A 21,978-nucleotide genomic window follows, 5' to 3' on the forward strand; every position below is an offset into this window, starting at 1 on the left:
CCAGCCCCTTCCCAAGAAAGTTGTTGGAAGTCTGGATCTCTCTCCAGCCTCAAAGGGGTTTTCATTATGTATTAGGGAGTATCCTAAAGGAATAACTTGCAATTTTAGCCTCTGCATGGGGCTGGACAAGTAAGGATAAGATGAGTTGTCTAGATGAGTTCAAATAAGAAAACAAGCAAAGGCTTCAGGGGACTGGATAGTCATAGAATCTCCAAGTTGGATCTCGGAGGGCAATTGAAGTGGTCCAATGCATAGCTGAATAATAACCTCCCTCTACAGCTTCTGTTTGAAGAATGGGGGGATGGGACAGAGATCACTGTTTTCTGGGACATAGAGTCATCCTTTGGGATAGATGGCTCCAGGTATTAGGAAGTTGGGGCAGCTATGTGGCACAATGGAGAGAGCACCAGGCCTGGAGTCAGGAAGACCTGAGTTCAAATTCAACCTCAGACACTTACTAGTTATATGACCCTGGGCAAGTCACTTCACCCTGTTTGCCTCAGTTTCCTCATCTGTAAAATGAGCTGGAGAAGAAAATGGCCAACCCAAATGGGGTGACAAAGAATTAGACAGAATTGAAACAACTGAACAAAATTGACTTCACTCCACCTCCTAAGCAGTCTTGCACCTTTGCAGGCCACCTGCTTTCTGGACCTCCTCTAGCTTTTGTCTTCTTCATCAGAATATAAACTCCTTGGAAGTAGTAGTCTTGTTTCCTTGTGTTTGAATCCTCAGATTCAACACAGGAAATGTCACATAATAAGCAATCATTTAATAAATCTTTTCTCTATCATCTATATCTCTAAAGTCTAGGACAGTCCTTGACACAGAGTAGGTCCTGAATAAATGCTTCCTAATCTATTGGAGTTTTTTTGTGGTTATTTATTTATTTGTTTGTTTGTTTATTTGTTTTTTTTAGTGAGGCAACTGGGGTTAAGTGACTTGCCCAGGGTCACACAGCTAGTAAGTGTTAAGTGTCTGAGGCCGGATTTGAACTCAGGTCCTCCTGACTCCAGGGCCTGTGCTCTATCCACTGTGCCACCTAGCTGCCTACCTAATCTATTGTTGATTGACTTCCATCACTCCTTTGGTTAAGAATTTATTTTCTAGCCATAGTTGTCTTCTAGTTATTTTATAATGTGACTTTCAGGTCAATATCCCTTAAGAAATTATTTTGTTATATGATGTAAGATGTTTGTTGTTATTGTTGGGTTGTTTTGGTCATATCTGGCTCTCTGTGACCCATTTGGGGTTTTCTTGGCAGAGATATTGGTTTGTCATTTTTCTCTCCAGCTCATTTTACAGATGAGAGACTAAGTCAAACAGGGTTAAGTGACTCACCCTTGGTCATGAAGCTAGTAAGTGTCTGAGGCCAGATTTGAACTCAGGAAGAGGAATCTTTCTAACTCCAAGCCCAGTGCTCTATCCACTTTGCCATTTAGCTGCCTAAGATAAGATATTAGCCTAAACCTAATATCTGCCAAACTCCCTTCCAGTTTTCCTAACAATTCTTTCCAAATAAGAAGTCCTTCCCCTTTATGCCCCTGGGTTTTTCAAACACTAGACCACTATGTTCATTTGTTCCTTCCACCTTGACAGTCTTGCTGGATAATTTGCATGGATTCAGTGCTAGTGGCCAGGGGCATGATGGGAGTTGAAAAGCATCTTTTCACCCCAATTCAAACAGGTGGACCTGAGTGAAGAGCAACTAAGAGAAAAGCAAAAGACAGATGGGGATGAGTGACTTTTCACTGTGTTAGCTCCCCCCCCCAACAATTACAAAAGAGATAAAACATTTGTGGGCTACATGGACTTAAAAAGACATATATCAAATCCAGTCCATATATCAAATGCAGTTCAGTGGAGACTCAGCAGATGGCATCAGTTCAGCAGAGAATCAGAAGAGATCCGGAGGATGGTAATGCAATGGAAAAATTATCCAGGGGATGACAGCTAGAAACCCAGAGAGAGGGACAGAGTGGGACTAGTGACCCTTTGTCCTCTATTCTTGTGACAACAGTGGACTAGGTACATACTTGCTGGGTGTCCCAGATGATGCTTGAAGTGCAATGGCAGCTCACACTTGGCTCCTTGCCCTGTTTTCCCCAAACTACAGAAATGAAGGTTGATAAATTAACCATCAGGGCGGTGTGACATGTAGATTGTCCACCAGGCGGCGCTACACACTGATTATCTCCACCAGATCTTGCTTGTACCTGTTGTTTGCACTGTTTCCCCCATTAGACCATGAGCAACTTGAGAGCAGGGACTTTTTTTTTTTCTTTGTATGCCTGGCATTTAGCACAATATCTGGAACATAGGAAAAGCCCAATAAATACTTCTTGACTTGACTCAAGTGACCCGTCAAGGGGCTTTGTTAGTCTTCAGTGCTTCAAGAGCCTGCAGTATCCCCACTGGCCACCAGAGGGCACTGTGGATACTTTTGTAAACATGGGACCACTCTTTCTGTCTTTTACCTCCTTGGGATATAAGTCCAGGAGAGATTTCTGGGTCAAAGGATATGGACTGTTTAGAGACGTTTCTGGTATAATTCCAAGTTGTTTTATCGAACAGTCAGTCCAATGTATACTAGCTGTGTGTTAAGGTGCCTGTCTTCCTCCATCCCCTTGTGAGATTTAAAATTGACTATAAGAGCATTAAACTCCCCTTTAACTTTTCCCTTATATATCTCCCAGACCAGTAAGAGAAAGAAGCCTCTGGGCTTTAATTAGAGAGGGATTAATTAGCTTTTATTGTTTAGACAACAAACAGGTGATACTGATTAGGGAAATAGGAAAGTAGAAATACAAATGAATAATCTTAGATCTAAACTTAGTCTATATTCTTTTATAAAACTCAACAAATCCCAAAACTGCCTCTCTCAGGCTGAGAACCAGAGTCAAATGCTGCCGCCATTGAGAACCAGAGCCAATCACCACCACGTGCAGCGCCGTCACTGCTAAACTCAGAAGCCAGAGTGTCCACTCCACGCTGAATTTCCGTTCTACCTCTTAGTTTTAAGCTGCCCCCCCCAAGTACCACGTGCTTGGCCACGGTCTCCTCCCCAAAAGGGGCGGTCCTTCAAAAACCGCTTTACCACACCCTCTAACATTGACTATTGCCATCTTTTGTCATATTTGACAGTTTTCTAGGTATGAGGTAAAACTTCAGGGCTGTTTTAATTTGCATTTTCTTATTAGTTGTGCTTCAGAATATTGTTTTTCTACAGATATTGATATTTTGAAAATCTTTCAAAAGCTGTTCATATCCTTTGAATATCTAGCATTTAGCACAGCGCCTGGCACATAGTGCTTAATAAATGCTCTCTCCATCGATGTCTGTCTGTATATGGGGTGTCCTCAAGACTTTGGGGACACCCTGTCTATCCGAGTTTGTCAGTGCAGGTGTGTGCCTGTGAAGAGGGGCCAGTGTGGATCGTGTGTGTGTTTGTGTCCATGTGTGAACCCGGGTGTCAGACTGCAGGGCGTTTGCTCCACCCTTCGTCGAAGGAATGGGGGCGAGGGGGTCGAGGCGTGGATTGGGGAAGAGTCTGTAAGGAGTCACAGGGCAGAAGGAAGCCTCCGCAGAAGCCTCTGGGAAATGGAGTCTTGGGGTAGTAACCGACCCCGAGAGCTTCCCGCCTGGAGGATTCTGGGAATTGTAGTCCCGCAGTCTTTCCTGCGCAGGCGTAGTTGCTTACAGGCCTGAAGGTGAGCTCCTTGTGGGAGCGCGTAAGACTGTGGCGCAGGGCGTGCGCGTCTGTGTGCGCGTGCGCGTGCGCGTGCGTATGTGCGCGTGCTGGCGCGTGGTGAAAAGGGCGGGGGGTGGTGACGCGGGGGTGGGGGTGGAATTGTCCCTGTGGGAGTTTGTGGCCAGGTGCGTTTGTGCCTGTCTCTGTGTGTGCACTCAGTGTGGGTGTGGCCAGCTGAGTGTGAATGCATAAGTGTGTGTGCACGCGCATGGAAAGCCAGAAGGGTGTGAGTGTGTCCCTGCGTGGGCGCCCCCCCCAACCACGACCTGGTGGTCAGAGGGGGCTCCCTCCTCCAGGTGCCCCTCCCTGCCCCGACCTTGTGTCTGTGCGGCTGTCTCTCCCTTCCTCTCCGTCCCCCTCCCCTTTCTCTCCTCTTCTTCCTCCTCTCTCTCTCTCTCTCTCTCTCTCCCTCCCTCCCTCCCTCTCATGTGCCTCTTTCATTCTCTTCCTCTGTCCTCTTTCTCCCTCCCTCCCTCTCTTTCTGTCTATATCTCTTCTTTTCCTCCTTTCTTCCCTTTTTCTCTCCCTCTCTGTCTCTCTCTTATTCTCTTTCCCTCTCGATGTCTCCTCTCTTTCTTTTTTCTCCCCCTCCCCCTTCCTTGTTGCTTGCAGCCATCAGAGGGGCCACCTGACTGACCCCTGACCCCATGGTCAGAACAGATTCAAACCCATTGAATCGAGTCTTGTGGTTTCTCTGGAAATTCCCAGTGGCTGCACCTGGAGCCCTCCATATTGACCAGATCTACCACCACCACCCCTGTCCTCCCTCTCTGGATTTTAGGTTGTTATGCAAAACAGCTTACATAACAGCTTCTCCAGGCTGTGCCTCCCGGGAGATTCCCTCCTGTTTGAAGTTATTTAAAGTACCCCAGTCTTCTGGACCTGCTGGGCATTCCTATACTCTCATGCTGTACTGTGTACCTCGATTAAAGAAAGACCTTTGTTTCTACTTTGGCAGTCCTCTTTATTTCAGGTTGACCCATCCAAGGGGATTCCTGAGGACTCTCCAGGTGGAGCCCAGAGCAGAGCAGTGTTTGTCCATTTTACCTGGGAAGGTGGGGGACTTTTATGAAGCCACAACGTCCAGAGCCCAAGTAAGTAGGCCGTGACCCTGCAATATTTGAACCATCTGCCTGAAAAGAAAAGTGAGACCACAGGAAAAATTGGAGTGAGGGGTGGGAGGAAAGGGATAAGAATCTCCACCACTAAGCTCCTCTCCCGGAGTGTTCTCTTATCACCCCTTTGGAAGCCCATCCTTCTACCAGCTCTTGCCATCCTAGCCTTCATTAAGTGACCTGTGACTGAAGCGCTTCATGTGTCTGTCCCATTTGGGATTTTCTTTGGTCTTTATCTGGAGCCTGGAGGGAAGGCGCTTCTACAAAAACCAAAAAACCCCAGAGACATAGAAGGTTTTTGGTAATATGTGCCAGGCACCAGCAGTGTGTGCACAGAGCTACTCATTCAACCTCTGTGTACTGAATCCCAGGCCCCACCTCTGTCCCTGGGAGCCTGCTATGATCACAAGGTCGGAATGGAGGCCCCCACCAAAGCCCCTGGGACTGGATCGAAAAGGGGTCATCCCTAACTCTGTACGTGTGTCTCTTGCCTTCTTTCTTCTCTCTTAGTTCTGTCTTCTAAAGACTCTGCCCTTTCTCCAAGAGGGAAGATTAGAGAAAGAGGATGAGGGAATGGCAACTAGGCTTCTGACTGCCGGGCCCCAGGTGAGTTGGAGGAAAAGGGGGGTCTTTTTTTACCCAAAGTGTAATCCACATTTCTCCCTTTTATTCTGTAGCATCTATGCCCAGCCCAGACCAGAGAACTGAGACCCAATTTCCCTTTCCCAGGAAACTAGGTCCTGCTTGAAGATGAAATAATACTAATAACTGACATTTCCATAACATTTTAAGGTTTACAAAGTACTTTATGTGAACATTATCTCTGGTTCTCCCCGCAAGGCATAGTGTCTTCTGTAGTGCTGGTAGTCAATGAAGAAGTCTGTTCTTTTTTTTTTTTTTTTTAGTGAGGCAATTGGGGTTAAGTGACTTGCCCAGGGTCACACAGCTAGTAAGTGTCAAGTGTCTGAGGCCGGATTTGAACTCAGGTACTCCTGACTACAGGGCTGGTGCTCCATCCACTATGCCATCTAGCTGCCCCGAAGAAGTCTATTCTTACAGAAATTCTTCCCCTTTATAGATGAAGAGACTCATATTCAGAGAGGCCCACACTAGTAAGTTTCAAAGATGGAATTTGAACCTACACGTCTCTTGACTCCCAAGTTCAGTGCTCGTTCCACCATATTTATGATGCTGTTCCTGGCAGGTGATGACCTCCACAGGAATGGGAGATGATTTTCTCTATTTGCTTTGGGGGCTTCCCCTCCACCCAACATTTATTAATCCATCCTCCTGGTGTTTGTCCAGTGGCTGCCACATGCAGTTGGAGAAGATTCATTTTTCCAAACACTTCCAGGGTTGTCATCTGAAAAACAAGGGGTCAGATTTTTTTTTTCTTTGTGATCCCAGCCTAGGGAATTAGGACCACAGATTTTGACTCAGTATAATCAGAGACTTGGTAAAATTAGCTTCATCCATAATTGTCTCAGCAAAGTAGGAGGGGAAGTCCTCTGCCAAGAGGGAGGGATGTGGTGTAGGAGGCTTGAGGAGAAAAGCAGGTTTGGCACGGCCGATGGAGGGGTTCTGATAAAGTCTGTCAGAGAAGGGCCCCAGTGGGACTTCCTCCAGCATCACTGAGGAGTAGAAAAGGTAGATGGCGGGGCTCAACCAAGCTTGGGGTTTTGTCACGCGTGATGTGATGTGAGCCAGGGGAGTCAAAGGCCATGGATTCCACAGTGAAGTCTGCTTGGCTGGTCATCCTTCCCCCTAAACCCTGCCAGCTGGCACCTGGGGCTCACAGCCCCAGGTCCCTCTCCCCAAATGGTTTGCCAAGTGATGCTGATCCTTGTTCCTCACCATTGGACTCCCTGCCTCTGTCCCTCCCCTCCAATCCATCCTTTATGTCAGTTGTCAAAGTGACATTATGATAGCTTCAGTCTGACCACGACTCCCCATGGGGAAAGGGAACACCTACTGTGTACCAGGCATTGTGCCAGGCTCTTTGCAAGCATCTCATTTGATCACCACAACAACCTTGTGTGTTATCCCCACTTTACAAATGAGGTAACTGAGGTTAATAGACTTGCCCAGAGTCACATGACTAATAAGTGTCTGAGGCTGATTAGATTCCCAGACCCAGGCCAGGGCCTCTGTTTGGTATTGAAAGCCTTTTACCATCTGGCTCCGGTCTGTTACTCCAGATTGATTTTGTGTTTGTCTCCCTCGTGCCCTCTGCTGACTGGTCTTCTTGCTGTGCCCTACATGAGACCCTCATTCTATCTTCTGAGTCTGCCTTTGATTCATGGGAGGAAAGTCATTGGGGAGAATCTAGGGACACGTCAGAGGTCAGGAGCAACATGAGCAGCAGGTGCCCCAGATGACCATTGAGAAACTGACCAATCAGCACCTACAGTGTGCAAGGCACTGGGCATACGAATACAGTGAATGAAACAGTCTCTACCCCCAAGATCTATGGGGTGACTATCGGGTCATTTCTGGGGTGGTGGGAGGCTCTAGCATTGGAGGGAATCGGGAAAGGTCTCATAGGGACAGTAGTTCTTGGGCCTTCCTGGCATGCGGTAAAGCCCCTGGAAAGACCCATTAGTGGGAACTGAAACATTTGGTGTAGGAACAACAAGTTCCTCCTTCTGGCTGGAACATCGAGTGTATTTGTATGGTCATTCTGGGAAGGCTGGCCGGAGGCCCACTGGGAAGACCTTTGATTGCCAAACAGAGGAATTTCCATTTAAGCCTAGAGGAGTGTCTCTTGAGCAGGGGAGTGTGGTGGTCAGCCCAGGGCTGCAGAGGATGACCTGGAGAAGGGAGGGACTTGCCACATCAGAGTCTTTGTTGCTTTGGGACTGGCCTGTGACCCTCTTCAGTTCAGTTCAATAAACATTTGCTTCTTTAAGAAACATCTTTCCTTATAAATGTAACAAACATCAGCAGAAACAAGCAAACTGATTTTAAAAGGGGGTACAATGTTACTCCAAAGCCAAACCAAATGAATTAACAAACACGTAAAGAATGTTCTGGGGCTGATAAACCCACCACACGACCCTGGTAGAATCTCCCTGTGCCTGCTCCCCAAGAACAAATTAAGTCAATGTGTCAGTGGCTGATGGGCCTCACCACTGGGTGAGGTCTCCAGTAATGGACAGACAGGCTGAGAAAGTGCTCCCCAAGTCCACAGCAAATCTGTTCTGGGCTTTGGGGACCACTTCTGCTGTTTAGAGGTGCCTTCATTTACATAGTCGTGATGATAACAGCTGTTGTTTTTTTGGCTCTGTTTGCAGCAGTGGGCATCATTTCATGCGTGTCTTCCCATATTTCTTTGCATTCTTCATACTTGTTATCCCCATGGTACAGTGATATTATTATATTCATATGCTCGGTTTGGGGGTTTTTTTAAGTAAGAAGAAAAATCATCTGCTGAGAGTGGGAAGTGTAATATAATTGATGAAAGATGTGTTCCCTGAGACTCCTTCTGGGATAGCAGATCCAGACAGTGGAGGTGTGTCTTCCAGGGTGATGGGAGCCCATGGTGACAGGCACAGGGACAAGATCACAGGGCCTTCTTCCTCTCAGTTGCCCTGTCCTCCCTGCCCCTTAGCACATCTGCCTGCAGCAGCCGCCCTGCGGAAGCTTCTGTGAAAGCACATCAGGACAGCTGAGAGGGCAGTCCCACCTCTCGACACCTGCTTTTCGGTGCTTCCCCTGACCTGGTCCCCATTACCTGGCTAAGTTCACTCCTCTGCCACTATACAGGGAATTCAGCACAGGGAAAGGGCATGTAGGCTGGAGCTGTGATTGCTCTGGCATAGGAAATTCCCTGGTGAGGACACTCCGACCGTGGTAGGTCTGCAACCTCTCCACCATGTAAGGGCTTGTACAGGGTCATCAGGCAGCCAGTATGTGTCAGAGTTAGGACATTCTGGGTCCGAGGCTGGCCCCCCATCCAGGACACACAGGCAGCTATAGGGACTCCAGATGCTTTAGTGATGAGGAATGCAGATAACCCTAAGAGGGCAGAGCCCTTCTCCTCCTGTCTCCCATCTCTCTTCAGAGCGAGAGGTCAGCAGTCCTGCCTGGAACAAAGCTGCTTCACCCTTGTGTAGACAGTTGTGTAGATGGGCGATTAGAAGCACGCAGCTCCATTCACTGCCTGTGCAAACCTTGTCGATCCTTTAAGTCTCAGGAAAGATGCAGCTTCCGATAAACTTAGACAAAGCAGAACCCTCTTCTCCCTAAGGGAATTTAGCACTTTATCATATGCCCTCGTGGCAGCTAGGTGGCGCAGTGGATAGAGCACCAGCCCTGGATTCAGGAGGACCTGAGTTCAAATTCGGCCTCAGACACTTAACACTTACTAGCTGTGTGACCCTGGGCAAGTCACTTAACCCCAACTGCCCCGCCAAAAAAACCAAAAAATAATAATAATATTTTTTAAATCATATGTCCTCATAGACTGAAGAACCAGCAAGACTGGGACTAATAAGATATAGGGAATGAGGAAGAAAGAATTCAGTGAATACTGGTTACCATGTTTGTGTAAATCAACCTCCTGTTGTCTAGAAGCTCTACTTCAGACTGTCTCGTGCACGGGCTTTCTGGACAACAGTGGTGCTACCCTTGGTTTTTTTGTCATCCATTCATTCATTCATTCCCAAAGAGGACCATGACATCAGGAAGGTGATGTCATGACTTGTACCGAATTAGATTTAATCAAGGGAGGGCTGTGCATGGTCACCAGCCTCACTCTCTCCTCCAGAGCCATCTGGGTAAGGCAATTGGGGTTAAGTGACCTACTCAAGGTCACACAGCTAGTAAGTATCTGAGGTGAGATTTGATCTCAGGTCCTCCTGACTTCAGGGCCAGTGTTCACCCACGGCACCTTGTTGTTACCCTATGGATGGCTCGTAGGGAGGAAGTCCTTTCTGTTGTGTGTCAGAAATCATGTTTGCAAATACACAGGCAGCAGGAAGAAGGTTGCAGATCCTGCTCCCTGGCATGAATGCTCGCTGCTGGGCCAAGTTCAGCTTAAGCCCATTTTGTCTTGACTGAGGCACCCTCCGTCCCACTAAACCAACCCTTGACCCTCAGAGCTTCCAGGAATGCAGAGGCGAGGTCACCCTGTCCTCTGCTCTGCTTACGCCCCATGTGACTCCTTGTTAAACTGGCCCAGAGGAGGGTCCATAGGGTAGTGAGGAGCCTCATTCACACCAAGTGAAAAGTGATGGAAGGAAGTGGGGAAGAGGAGAATTAAGGAAAGCATAATCATGGTTTCCAGGCATCTCGGAGGCTGTCCTGTGAGAGAGGAATCCTTGTTCTGCCTGGGCCAAGGGGCAAAAGCAGGAGCAGTGACTAAATGTCAAGAGAACCGTCCCATAGCGAACTAGGCACTTCTGGTGTAGTAGAGGGCGCCCCCTCATTAATGGCTGTCAAGCAGAGGCCTGCTGACCTCTAGGGGATCCTTGTAAAGACAGGTCAGCCTGAGCAGCCCTCTATTCCTACCACTTCCTCCTTTGTTTTCTTTTCCATCTGGCAGCTCTCTATGCCTGCAGACCTCGAAGTGCTTTAGGGATTGTATCAACGCACTGTTTGGCTGCCAGTTAAAAGATATGCCCCCCCCCAGGGCACTGGATTCAAATCTTGCCACTTATGCTTATGATGCGTCTGACTTCTTGTGCTGGGCCCATTTCCTCGTCTATAAGATAAAGGCAGCAGGATTCTGGTCTTTAAGTAGAGAGCCTATGACTCTGTCACATCAGTCTTGTGTGCTGGAGTCTAGCACAGTGCTAGGCACAGGGCAGCTGCTCAATAAAGACTTGGAGAGTGCTGGATGATGTTGGGCTGGCATTCCTCTGTATGTTGGCCCCTCTGCTCCATGGGGTAGTGGGGGTAGTGGGGGGGTGGTCCCTGGGCAAGCCGGAATGCCCATGATGTTTCAGGAGCCAGTGACATTCAAGGATGTGGCTGTGGACTTCAGCCAGGACGAATGGGGGCTGCTGGACCCTGCCCAGAGGGACCTCTACAGGGTCGTGATGCTGGAGAACTACAGGAACCTGGTGTCACTAGGTAAGGACGGCTTCTTCTAAGACTCAGAGTCAGTCCTTTGGGGCATCTTAGCGCCCCCAGTTGTTAGGTCTGAGGCCTCTGAGGAGCCTCCCTGCCTTGGGGCTCCCCACAGCTCAGCAGAAGGGTAGAGCACTGAAATTCTAGTCAGGGACACCTGGGTCCAAAGCCCACCCCAGACACCCCATGGCCGCTGACTTAGCTTCCTCTTCTGTCGATTGCTCAGGTTCCTGCCAACTCTAAATCTATGCTCCGGTGATCCCGAGAGCCCAGTCCTTTTATGGGAGGTGGTCCTGGTCCCTGGAGTAAGACCTGTACCTCTGGACTTCATCAGAATCGGGCAGCTTTATTGTTCTGCCATTCTGAAGGCCTTCCCTCCACCTCTCTGTTCCCTGGGGTTCTTGCCTGTGAGGGCAAGCTTCCCTCCTGCTGTCAGCAGACACCTTTCCAGGGAGCCCTGTTGTGACCACGCCTGCTCCCCTCCTGCCCTCGTGCTGCCCTACAGGTGTCCTGGCACACCCTCTCTCCCCTGAAGCCCAGGGGACCGAGTTTGGGCTGGCTTTTCATCCCCAGAGAGCAAACAGGCCATCTCGCTTCTCTTCCCATGAACAGGGCTTATCCTTGCCAAGCCTGAAGTTGTCTCCCACCTGGAAGGAAGGGGCGAGCTGTGGAAGCCAGAGAAAGGGGTCCTCGGCTCAGGTGCGTCAGAATTGACCCGGGGTGGGGAGGACTTTGCCAACATTGGTGAGGTCTGTGCAAGAACTAGAGGACCCATCCTGTGCCATAAGTCCGTTCTATATGAAGATCTTGCAATTTAAACTAAGGGCTACACCCCTCTTCTGGAGATGACCTTTCCCCTTAACTCCAGAGACTGTTTATTTCCTCCTGTTCTAGGTCTTCATTCAGCCAACTCTCTGCTCCATCTTTGTCGTCCTTACTCTCTGGGTTCAGTGAACATTTAGTAAAACCCTACTCTATACAGGAGTCCTCTGTAGAGAGATGAAGACCAAGGAGATGAAGCAGAAAAAGCACCGCGCATCTCAGAGTGTGCCAAAGACACACTTTGCAGAGGCCACAACCAGGAGCAGGGAGCCCCTGGCAGTGGGTGGAGCCGGGAGGCCAGTCTGAGCAGAATGGGAGAGAGACCAGGGCAGGGCACCTGCCAGGAAGGATGGGTGCTCTAATCAGCCAGGGCCTCAGCTGTGTGAGTGAGATTATGGAGGGCTTGGAACTGAGGCTAAACTCGTCCTGGCCTTGGGAGGTTTGGGAGCAGAGCTAGGCATTAGGAAGGTCAGGCTGGCTGGGCTCTGGATTAACTCATTGGACTCCCCATCCAGCCATAGTCTCTAGCCTGGACAGTAGGTGTTCTTCATCCATTTGACTTCCTCTGGGGCTTGGCAGACAGGTCTCTTTTTATTAGTCACGGAGCTCATTGACGAGGCTCCATCATGCCATGGGCCTTAATGCAGGCAGTCAGTAGCATCCATCCTCACATAGCATCCAAAGTGGACATTGTCATGTATAAAGAGGCCCTCTTCCATTTGGACCCCGTGGGTGCTGACTTCCAGGGAGGTGCCAGGCCTATTTTGTGCCACATTTAATGCTGTTAATCACAGCACCACATATCTCTACAGTAGCTTCTGTCATGGAGTCTCATTCCCGCCCCCCGCCCCTCCCTGATCCACTTCCTTCTCTGCTGCCCCCATTGAAATATTCTTGGATAACGCCATGCTGAAGATTTAAGGCTGCATTTTATGTTCCTGAGTCAAATGTTTTTTTTTAACAATCACCCAATAATACCAGAGAACCTTGGGTTGGTGCACCTTCCAGTCACCATGGTTGGCCGGCTTCTCAGGCTTTTGTTGAGCTCACTTTCCATGTGTTTAGACATGGTGTGGAGATGAAAAGACACGCATGTGGGTCAGCAGGGTTTTGTTTTTTTTAATTGCAAGTTTTATTAATATGGATCAACTCAACAGTGGATCAAAGAGGCTTATAAAGCAGGGGGGAATCTTGGCCCAGATCCTTGGCCTTTATCTAAGTGGAGCTAGAAGAAGGAACAGACAAGAAAGAAAGAGGGGAGTGTGGAAGGGAGGAAGGAAGAGAAAGAAAGAAAGAAAGAAAGAAAGAAAGAAAGAAAGAAAGAAAGAAAGAAAGAAAGAAAGAAAGAAAGAAAGAAAGAAAGAAAAAGAAAAAGAAAGAAGGAAGGAAGGAAGGAAGGAAAGAAAGAAAGAAAGAAAGAAAGAAAGAAAGAAAGAAAGAAAGAAAGAAAGAAAGAAAGAAAGAAAGAAAGAAAGAAAGAGAGGGAGGGAAGGAGGAAGGGAGGAAGGGAGGAAGGAAGGGAGGGAGGGAGGGAGGGAGGAAGGAAGGAAGGAAGGAAGGAAGGAAGGAAGGAAGGAAGGAAGGAAGGAAGGAAGGAAGATGCTTTTGTTCCTCTGCTGAATTCCACCCCCTTTGGCCCTGTCTTATTTTCTTTTTCTGTATAAAAGAACATCATTGTGGTCTGTGTTCGCACTCCTGATTCTGCTGTTTTTGCCGTGGTTCTCCTTGACTGTGTGATTCCAGGTCTTTTAGTATGTTCCATCTGTCAGCTCTTCTGAGTTCATTTTAAAAAATGGTACCTCTTTTAAAAGTTTGAGGTTTTCCTTTGAGAATTTTGCAGCAGACTTATTAGGTGCATTTCTAAGATTGCTATGTAATATCTGCCCTGATCTCTTAATATCATCCAGTTTCATCTATAAATGCTCCCCAGATGATGCGATTTAGCTGGGTTTCACACTGAGCTTAACACACTTATTTTTAACCTTCTCCTGCCCTTTGCTGTCTTCTAAAGCAACACTCAGTCTTTCCCTGTTCTCACTAAGGTTTTTCTAAATTAACTTATATTCTATATTATATGTATGTATATGTATATTTATGCATAAGGGCAGCTAGGGGAGCACCATAGTGCAAAGAGCACTGGGCTTGTAGTCAGGAAGACTCATCTCCATGAGTTCAAATTTAGCCTCAGATACTTACTGGCTGTGTGAACCTGGGCAAGTCACTTCACCCTGTTTGCCTCAGTTTCCTGATCTGTCAAATGAGCTGGAGAAGGGAACGACAAACCAGTTCAGGATCTTTGCCAAAAAAACCCCAAATAGGGTCATGGAGAGTCAGACGTGACTGAAGCAACTGAATGACAAACTGTATATACGTACATGTAAATACACACACATACATATATATATATATATATATATATATATATATATATATATATATATATATATATATATATATATATATATATATATTCCAGGCACACATACTTTATATTGACTTAGTTTTTTTTGTAGAATTTCTCTACCTACTCCTCCTCCAACAGATGTTGACTCATAATTTTTTTTTTTTTTAGTGAGGCAATTGGAGTTAAGTGACTTGCCTAGGGTCACACAGCTTGTAAGTGTGTTAAGTGTCTGAGGCTGGATTTGAACTCAGGTACTCCTGACTCCAAGACTGGTGCTCTATCCACTGCACCATCTAGCTGCCCCTAAATTGTATTTCTTTTTTTTTTTTTTTAGTGAGGCAATTGGGGTTAAGTGACTTGCCCAGGGTCACACAGCTAGTAAGTGTCAAGTGTCTGAAGCCAGATTTGAACTCAGGTACTCCTGACTCCAGGGCTAGTGCTTTATCCACTGCGCCACCTAGCTGCCCCCGGCTCATAAACTTCTATTATCTTCCTGGTGGTCCTCTTTGTGCTCACCTTGAGAGCTACAGGGTGACATAACGCATCATCCTGTGAAATTCTACTCCCTGTGTGGAGCTTAGGCTTAGGCTACTGGCCCACCTCACCATGCTGAGGCTTCTGAGGAGGGGGAGAGGGAGAGAGGGTCAGAAAGCCCCTCCCTCCCTGGGTTCATGGCCTTCTTCACTTACCCTCCCCACACTCCCCCTTCAATTTCCAGTTCCCAATTCAAGTAAAAATGACAGCCAGGATTTATGTAGCTCGTTAATGTTTGCACATACAACCTCATTTGATTTGATGTAAAGTACACCGGTCATCTTAACTGGGGTGTGAGAGGATTGAGGGTACAGAGTATAAACTGCAGCAGGAAAAGAAGGCCCCCTCTCTAAGGTCTGATCTTTTAGAATTGCCATCTTGCTGCCTCCCCTATTGTCACTCCAGGCCTGGATTCATTGATCTCCTTCAGGGTCCTTTGTCCCTTGAGAAGTAATTTCAGTCCTTCTATCCTGGGTCCATACTTCAACCGCTGAACAAGGTCTCCTTTCTCCAGCCCTTGTTCTTAAGCCTTTTTCTGTCAGGTAGTTTGCTATCACAGCTCATCCTGGATTTTCTCTCCTTTCTAGACACAGTTTAAACTAAAAAAGCTCCCTTGGGTCTTTGAAACTCTATTTCCTGGCATCACTAGCTCACCTCGCCCAGCCTGGAGACCCCAGCACTCATCAGGGGCTACCCTCTCCGCTTTAAGGAAATGTGGTTCAAATATACATTCATATTCTAAGAAACAGTCATGGGGGCAGCTAGGTGGTGCAGTGGATAAGGCACCACCCCTGGATTCAGAAGGACCTGAGTTCAAATCCGGCCTCAGACACTTGACACTTACTAGCTGTGTGACCCTGGGCAAGTCACTTAATCCTCATTGCCCTGCAAAAAAAACAAACAAACAAACAAACAAAAAGAAACAGTCATGAGCATCTTGCTCAGAAAATCCTGATATGGCCATTTCTTGAACCATCGAAAATTATAAAACTTCATATTTACTGAGGATCACATCTACGCCGACCCCAAATCCAAAAGGACTTTTTTGAGGGGCTGGGGAAAGAGGCTGGGAGATGCTGCATCTCATACCTCCTAAGTAAAATAGTGATGATTACAATAGCAACAGGCAACTCTACCACAGTGCCAGTACCTCTCTAACCCCGGCTAGGAACGGAGGAGCCTTCTGGAGCCTTCCATCTTCTTCAGGCTATATATGCAGTCAGTGACCAAGTTCATGCCCATTCCTCTTTTCCACCCACCTATGGATTTATTGCTTTCTCAAACCTTGTTACTACTACCCAGCCTAACTGTATTGGCTGGAGTGGAAACCTAGAACTTCCCTAAATCTGCTCTGGTATATACCAGACTCCCTGGTTTTCAAGGCCCTCCATAATTTGGCCCCATCCCAACCTTACTTGCTGCTAGGTGGTGCCATAGTGGATAGAGTGCCAGGCCTGGAATCAGGAAGACTCACCTTCATGAGTTCAAACCTGGCCTCAGACACTTCCTGGCTGGGTGACCCTGGGCAAGTCACTTCACCCTGTTTGCCTCTGTTCTTCATCTGTACAATGAGCTGGAGAAAGAAATGGCCAACCACACCACCCCAGATGAGGTCCTAGAGAGGTGGACATGACTAAAAACAACTGAACAACAGCAGTCTTATTTGCCTTTTCTACTCAACATGCTCTTTCTCACAATTGTCTTTGACCTGCTTCCCTGGATTGTTGTGAAGAAATCAATTTATGGGCCATAAAATGCTGTGTAAATATGAGATATTATCCTCTCTTCCTCCCCTCCCCAACCCCTGCCAAGATAAATCATGATTTTCCAAGTCTACCCTTCATTTAGAGCCCAGGTCAGGCTCCCTCTGTGAAATTCCTTTACTGCATGAAGTAGGTGTCTAATAAATATTTAGTGAATGAAATCAACTAACATAGACCTCCTTATTCTGAGTTTCTCCAGCACATATAATCTTTGTTATTGATCTCATACTCTATTGTATATTGCCCTGCCTTCTTCTTGTTTCATGTGGGCTAATATATTTTCTCCAGATAGATTATAAACACCTGGAGGGTAAGGAGTCTACCTGATAGTTCTTAAGTAAAATAATAATGATGATGATAACTTCAAGGTTGGCATACTTTATATACTCACAGAAATCCTGTAATCTTTACAACAAGCCAGTAATACTACAGATATAACCCCTATTTTGCAGATGAAAAAATTGAGGCTTCTAAAGATTAAATGACTTATCCATGGTCACACAATTACTATCAGTAGCTAGAGTTGAAGCCAGGTGTCTCCTGACACCAAGCCCAGTGTACCATAACTTCACCCCCTGGGCCTGAGTTTCCTTATCTATAAAGTGTTGGGTTAGATTAGCTGATCTCTGAAGACTTTCCAATTCTACATTTTTGAACCCATGAGCCTATCTGCTGTGCTTCCCACTATTTGCACTCAAATAATTGATTGGTTGATTAGGTATTTACCCTGACATCAGGCTCAGGAGAAACCTTTACCTTTTTGTTTATATTTATCTTTTTTTTGTTTGTTTTTGTTTTGTTTTGTTTGGGGATTTTTTGAGGCAGTTGGGATTAAGTGACTTGCCCAGTGTCAAGTGTCTGAGGCTGGATTTGAACTCAGGTCCTCCTGAATCTAGGACCACTGCACCACCTAGCTGCCCCTGCTATATTTATCTTTTTTTTAAGTGAGGTAGGGCTGTGCAAAGTCATCAGCCTCACTCTTCTCCAGGGTCATCTGAATCTGGTGGCAAGAGATAGATCCAAAGAACTGGAGATGGCCCCAGATGCAGTGGGAGCCTTGACCTTAAAGTGGCCTTTTTAAGCTAAGGTCTTTCCCAGGTCTTAGTTTATTCGAGGCAACACCCATTCAGTGATTCAGTGATTCAAGGTAGGTAAGAAATAAGGCAAAAGCTAGTCTAGTGGGTCAGCTAGGTGGTGCAGTGGATAAAGTACTGGCCCTGCATTCAAGAGGACCTGAGTTCAAATTTAGCCTCAGACACTTTACACTTACTAGCTGTGTGACCCTGGACACGTCACTTAACCCTCATTGCCCTACCCAAAGAAAAATAGTCTAGTTTGCTTACTCAAAAAAAAGAAAGAAAGAAAGAAAGAAAGAAATCAAACTGGGAGGGGAAGACCTTCAGGATTTCTGGCCAAGACAGAAATTTCTGTTTACACTTACTGTGAGCCATCAAAATTCAATGACCACTCAGACACTTAAACACTTACTAGCTGTGTGACCCTGGGCAAGTCGCTTAACCCCAATTGCCTCACTAAAAAAAAAAAAAAAATTCAATGACCAAATGAGGCTTGAGCTGAGACCCGTTATTGGCTAGTCAGTGAGAGAGTGATTTGGGTTTAAGCCATTGTCTGTTTGAATCCCAATGGGCCTTACCAAGGCCTGGTTTTCCAGGGCTGTATTTCAAGAAATCACAAATGAATCTACATGGGGCAAAAGAGTTAATTGTCCCAAGTTGTTGTTATTGTTGTGTTTTAAGTGATAGGATAAATAAGTAGGGAAGAAAAGAAAAAAAAAAAAGACCTAAGAACTCTAGAGACAACATGTGATTAAGTACTCAAAGTGGTTTGTGTAACAAGTGTTACACATCTGAAAAGGAAGGGGAGGAAGTCTTTAGGCTCCAGTGGTCAGGTAAGGTTTCGTGGAAGGAGGGGGAAAGTCACAGAACCCAGTCGGTAAAGGAAGAACTCAAGGCATGAACGATCAATCCCTGCACAGATGAACTGCAGCATGTGTTAGAGAGCAGTGATGCGTAGGATTGGATCGGCGCCATTGGACCAAATTGTGGTACAGCTTTCGAGGGCCGGGATGTTTCAACTGTACCTTATACCCAGTAGGAAGCCATCAGAGGAGTTTTAGGGAGAGATAGATTCAGTAAAGTTGATATTTTCAGCAAATTAGATTGGTAGCAATGTTCAGGATAGACTGGAGGTTGAAGAGAAGGGAGAACGTTTAAGGAGACAGTGTTATTGACTGCATTCTATTTCCCTTCATTCACAATTCCTCAGTTGAACCTGTCCACCTTCCACTTTTCCCACCTCCCAGCCCACCCTTCTGCATGGACTTTATTCTCCAAACACTAGATCTCTGTTCCTCAACCCATTTCTTCTTTCCCACTTGTTATCTTCTTCCTAGATTGCATGGGCTTTATTGGAGAGTTATCAAAGGCATCATCCTGGCAGATGTTATTTTCAGCTTCATTATCCCCATCTCACCACAGAAGTTTCCTTTTTTCTCAGCACAGAGGATATTTCATTTTTTTTTAATTTCTTTCAGCCTGGGAGATCAAGGCCAAGACCAAGGTGTTATCTCCAAAGTGGGACAGTTCTGAAGAAAGATCACCTCAGGGAGCAATTACAAAGAATGTTCCCTCACTATCCAAATTGAAAGAAGCCTGGGAATGTGAGGGCAAGTTTGAGAGGAAGCAGAGAACTAAGGAGCGATATTTGAGGCGAGTGACAATCACACACAAGAAAAGTGCGACTGAGGAAAGAGTCTCTGAATGTAACAGATTTGAGGGGAGCTTTGTGGCACAGCAGAGAATCCCTAGAGACGAAAGACCCCACACCTGTAATAAATATGAAAATAGCCTCAGACAGAATTCAGACCAAACTAAGCATCAGAGAATCCATACTGGAGAGAAGTCCTATGAATGTAATCAGTGTGGGAAGGCCTTCAGCCAAAGCACGTGCCTTACCCAACATCAGAGAATTCACACTGGTGAGAAACCCTATGAATGTAATGAATGTGGAAAGGCCTTCAGCCAGATCTCATCCCTTTATTCCCATAAGAGAACTCACACTGGAGAGAAGCCCTATGCATGCAGTGAATGTGGAAAGGCCTTTAGTTACCATGCATCCCTCACTCAACATATGCAAACTCATACTGGAGAGAAACCCTATGAATGCAATGAATGTGGGAAAGCTTTTAGTCGTAGCACATATATTATTGAACATCAGAGAATTCATACTGGAGAGAAACCCTATGAATGTACTGACTGTGGGAAAACCTTTAGGTACTGCTCCTCTCTTACTCAACATCAGAGAATTCATACTGGAGCAAAACCTTACAAATGCAGCGAATGTGGAAAAGCCTTCAGATACTACTCGGTCCTGACACAGCATCGGAAAACTCATACCGGAGAGAAACCCTATGAGTGTAGTGAATGTGGGAAAGCCTTCAGACAGAGCTCAGCCCTTTATTCCCATCAGAGAATTCATACTAGAGAAAAACCCTATTTATGTAGTGAATGTGGGAAAGTCTTTAGCCAGAATTCAACCCTTACTCGCCATCAGCAAACACACACTGGAGAAAAACCGTATGAATGCAGTGAATGTGGGAAAGCCTTCCGATTAAACTCAGCTCTTTTTTCTCATCAGAAAACACATCCTGGAGGGAAACCCTACAAATGTAATGAATGTGGGAAAGCCTTCAGCCAGAGCTCATCCCTTTCTTACCATCAGAGAACTCATACTGGAGAGAAACCATATGAATGTAGTGAATGTGGGAAATCCTTCAGTCGAAAGACATTCCTTACTCAACATCAGAGAATTCATACAGGAGAGAAACCTTATGCATGTAATGAATGCGGGAGTGCCTTCAGCAGACGTGCAGCCCTCACCAAACATCAGAAACTGCACACTGAAGAATTAACCCTAGGGGTACAATAAAAGAAAGCAAAGTTGAACTTAGATTTTTCAATTTGTTAAATTCCCAAGAGTCCAGATGACATTTTTGTCAGCAGCTATGACACTGGGATGTGAGTAGGGAAAAAAGGGTTGAGGGTGGGGGGAGAGCCTTTTACTTTAGCAGTCTCCAAGGGTGGTAAACTCATACAGGTTCAAGTAGGTTGTACCCTAGTCTGAGAATAGGAATAATACCCCCTAATTTATGAATCCACTTTAAAAGATAGAAACCTGGGGGCAGCTAGGTGGCACAGTGGATAAAGTGCTGGCCCTGGATTCAGGAGGAGCTGAGTTCAAATTCAGCCTCAAACACTTGACACTTACTAGCTGTGTAACCCTGGGCAAGTCACTTAACTCCCACTGCCCTGCAAAAAAAAAAAAAAAAAGAAACCTTTTTTCCTTCAAAATAAATTTTTAATTTAATTTTCCCATTAATAAAAATCCATCTTCTCATCTCTTCATTGAAAAAGAAAGAAAAACAAGCCCTTGTTTTTCTTTAATAAATATGTATAGGCAAACAAAACAAATTCCTGCATTGGTTTGTGTCCAAAAAAAAAAATGGGTTTTGTGCCCTGAATCCATCACTTCTCAAGTCAGGAAATGGATAATATGCTTCATCATGAGGTCTCTGGAGTTGTAGTTGATCCCAAAATAACTTAGACTTGAATACTAAACAATGCAATAAAACTTAAAGGTAACCTTTTGGAACAAAGGAAGGGAAAAAAAGTATAGATGATTCTTTTTACTTTCATTAGATTTAGATCTCTTCCCAACATGTCTAACCTTAACCCTTTTTTGTGGTTTAAGGGTTGTTTTTTTCTTAGCCTTGTTCCAAGTTTAACCTTTCCATACCCAAGTAGCCTTTATTTTGAGGTGTTAGGTCAGTGCCTCCCCCCACCCCACCCCCCGCCGTTTTCACCCCTGCTGGGTATTTCTGAGCTAGCCCTACATTATGACATGGGCATGTGATCTCCTTACTTTCCCATCTAATTCTTACTCTTCTAGCTTGGAGTTTTGGTGCTTTTCTCTCTCCCTCTGGCCTGCAATAGTGTATGATCCAAAGTCCAAACAAAATGATTCCTAGTCAAAGGGGGCATGGTGTCTCCCAATGCTCCTAATCACAGATGAAATTGTGCATAGCTTTCAAAATGCTTGCTGCCCCCAACCACATCTCTACCTCCTGAATTCTCCCTGTGACTTATTGGGCAGTGACTACTAAATGACCATAATCTCGTAAGAGTGGAAATCACAAGTCATTCCGAAGTATAATAGAAAGAAGCCTCTTGGGTCTAGTGGAGGTAGCAACATAATTCCTGAGATGGTTTATGTGTAACACATGATGTAGAAGATGTCATTAAGGACATGTGTGGGGGCAGCTAGATGGCGCAGTGGATAGAGCACTGGCCCTGGAGTCAGGAGGTCCTGAGTTCAAATCCGGCCTCAGACACTTAACACTTACTAGCTGTGTGACCCTGGACAAATCACTTAACCCCAATTGCCTCGTCAAAAAAAAAAAAAAAAAAGAACATGTGTGATGAGATTGGAGGTGAGCTG

The 21,978-nt window shown here is 46.0% G+C and overlaps 1 protein-coding gene across 3 annotated transcripts; it reads left to right on the top strand.

Annotated features, from left to right (window-relative positions):
- Positions 1-3,691: 3,691 nt before the first annotated feature.
- Positions 3,692-20,734, top strand: LOC122746566 (zinc finger protein OZF-like). 3 transcript variants are annotated; one of them, XM_043992283.1, is made up of 6 exons: positions 3,692-3,710; positions 4,725-4,845; positions 5,377-5,472; positions 10,815-10,941; positions 11,551-11,637; positions 19,016-20,734. In XM_043992283.1, exons 3-6 carry the CDS (start codon positions 5,440-5,442, stop codon positions 20,407-20,409), a joined length of 1,641 nt encoding a protein of 546 aa, XP_043848218.1. In that variant the 5' UTR covers positions 3,692-3,710; positions 4,725-4,845; positions 5,377-5,439; the 3' UTR covers positions 20,410-20,734. The 3 variants fall into 3 exon arrangements, with proteins under 3 accessions (XP_043848218.1, XP_043848220.1, XP_043848217.1); XM_043992285.1 differs by lacking the exon at positions 3,692-3,710 and adding an exon at positions 3,857-3,876; XM_043992282.1 differs by lacking the exon at positions 3,692-3,710 and having other exon boundaries at positions 4,261-4,845.
- Positions 20,735-21,978: the final 1,244 nt, after the last annotated feature.

The sequence above is a fragment of the Dromiciops gliroides genome, chromosome 3, assembly GCF_019393635.1.
Source record: "Dromiciops gliroides isolate mDroGli1 chromosome 3, mDroGli1.pri, whole genome shotgun sequence".
NCBI classification, from domain to species: domain Eukaryota; kingdom Metazoa; phylum Chordata; class Mammalia; order Microbiotheria; family Microbiotheriidae; genus Dromiciops; species Dromiciops gliroides.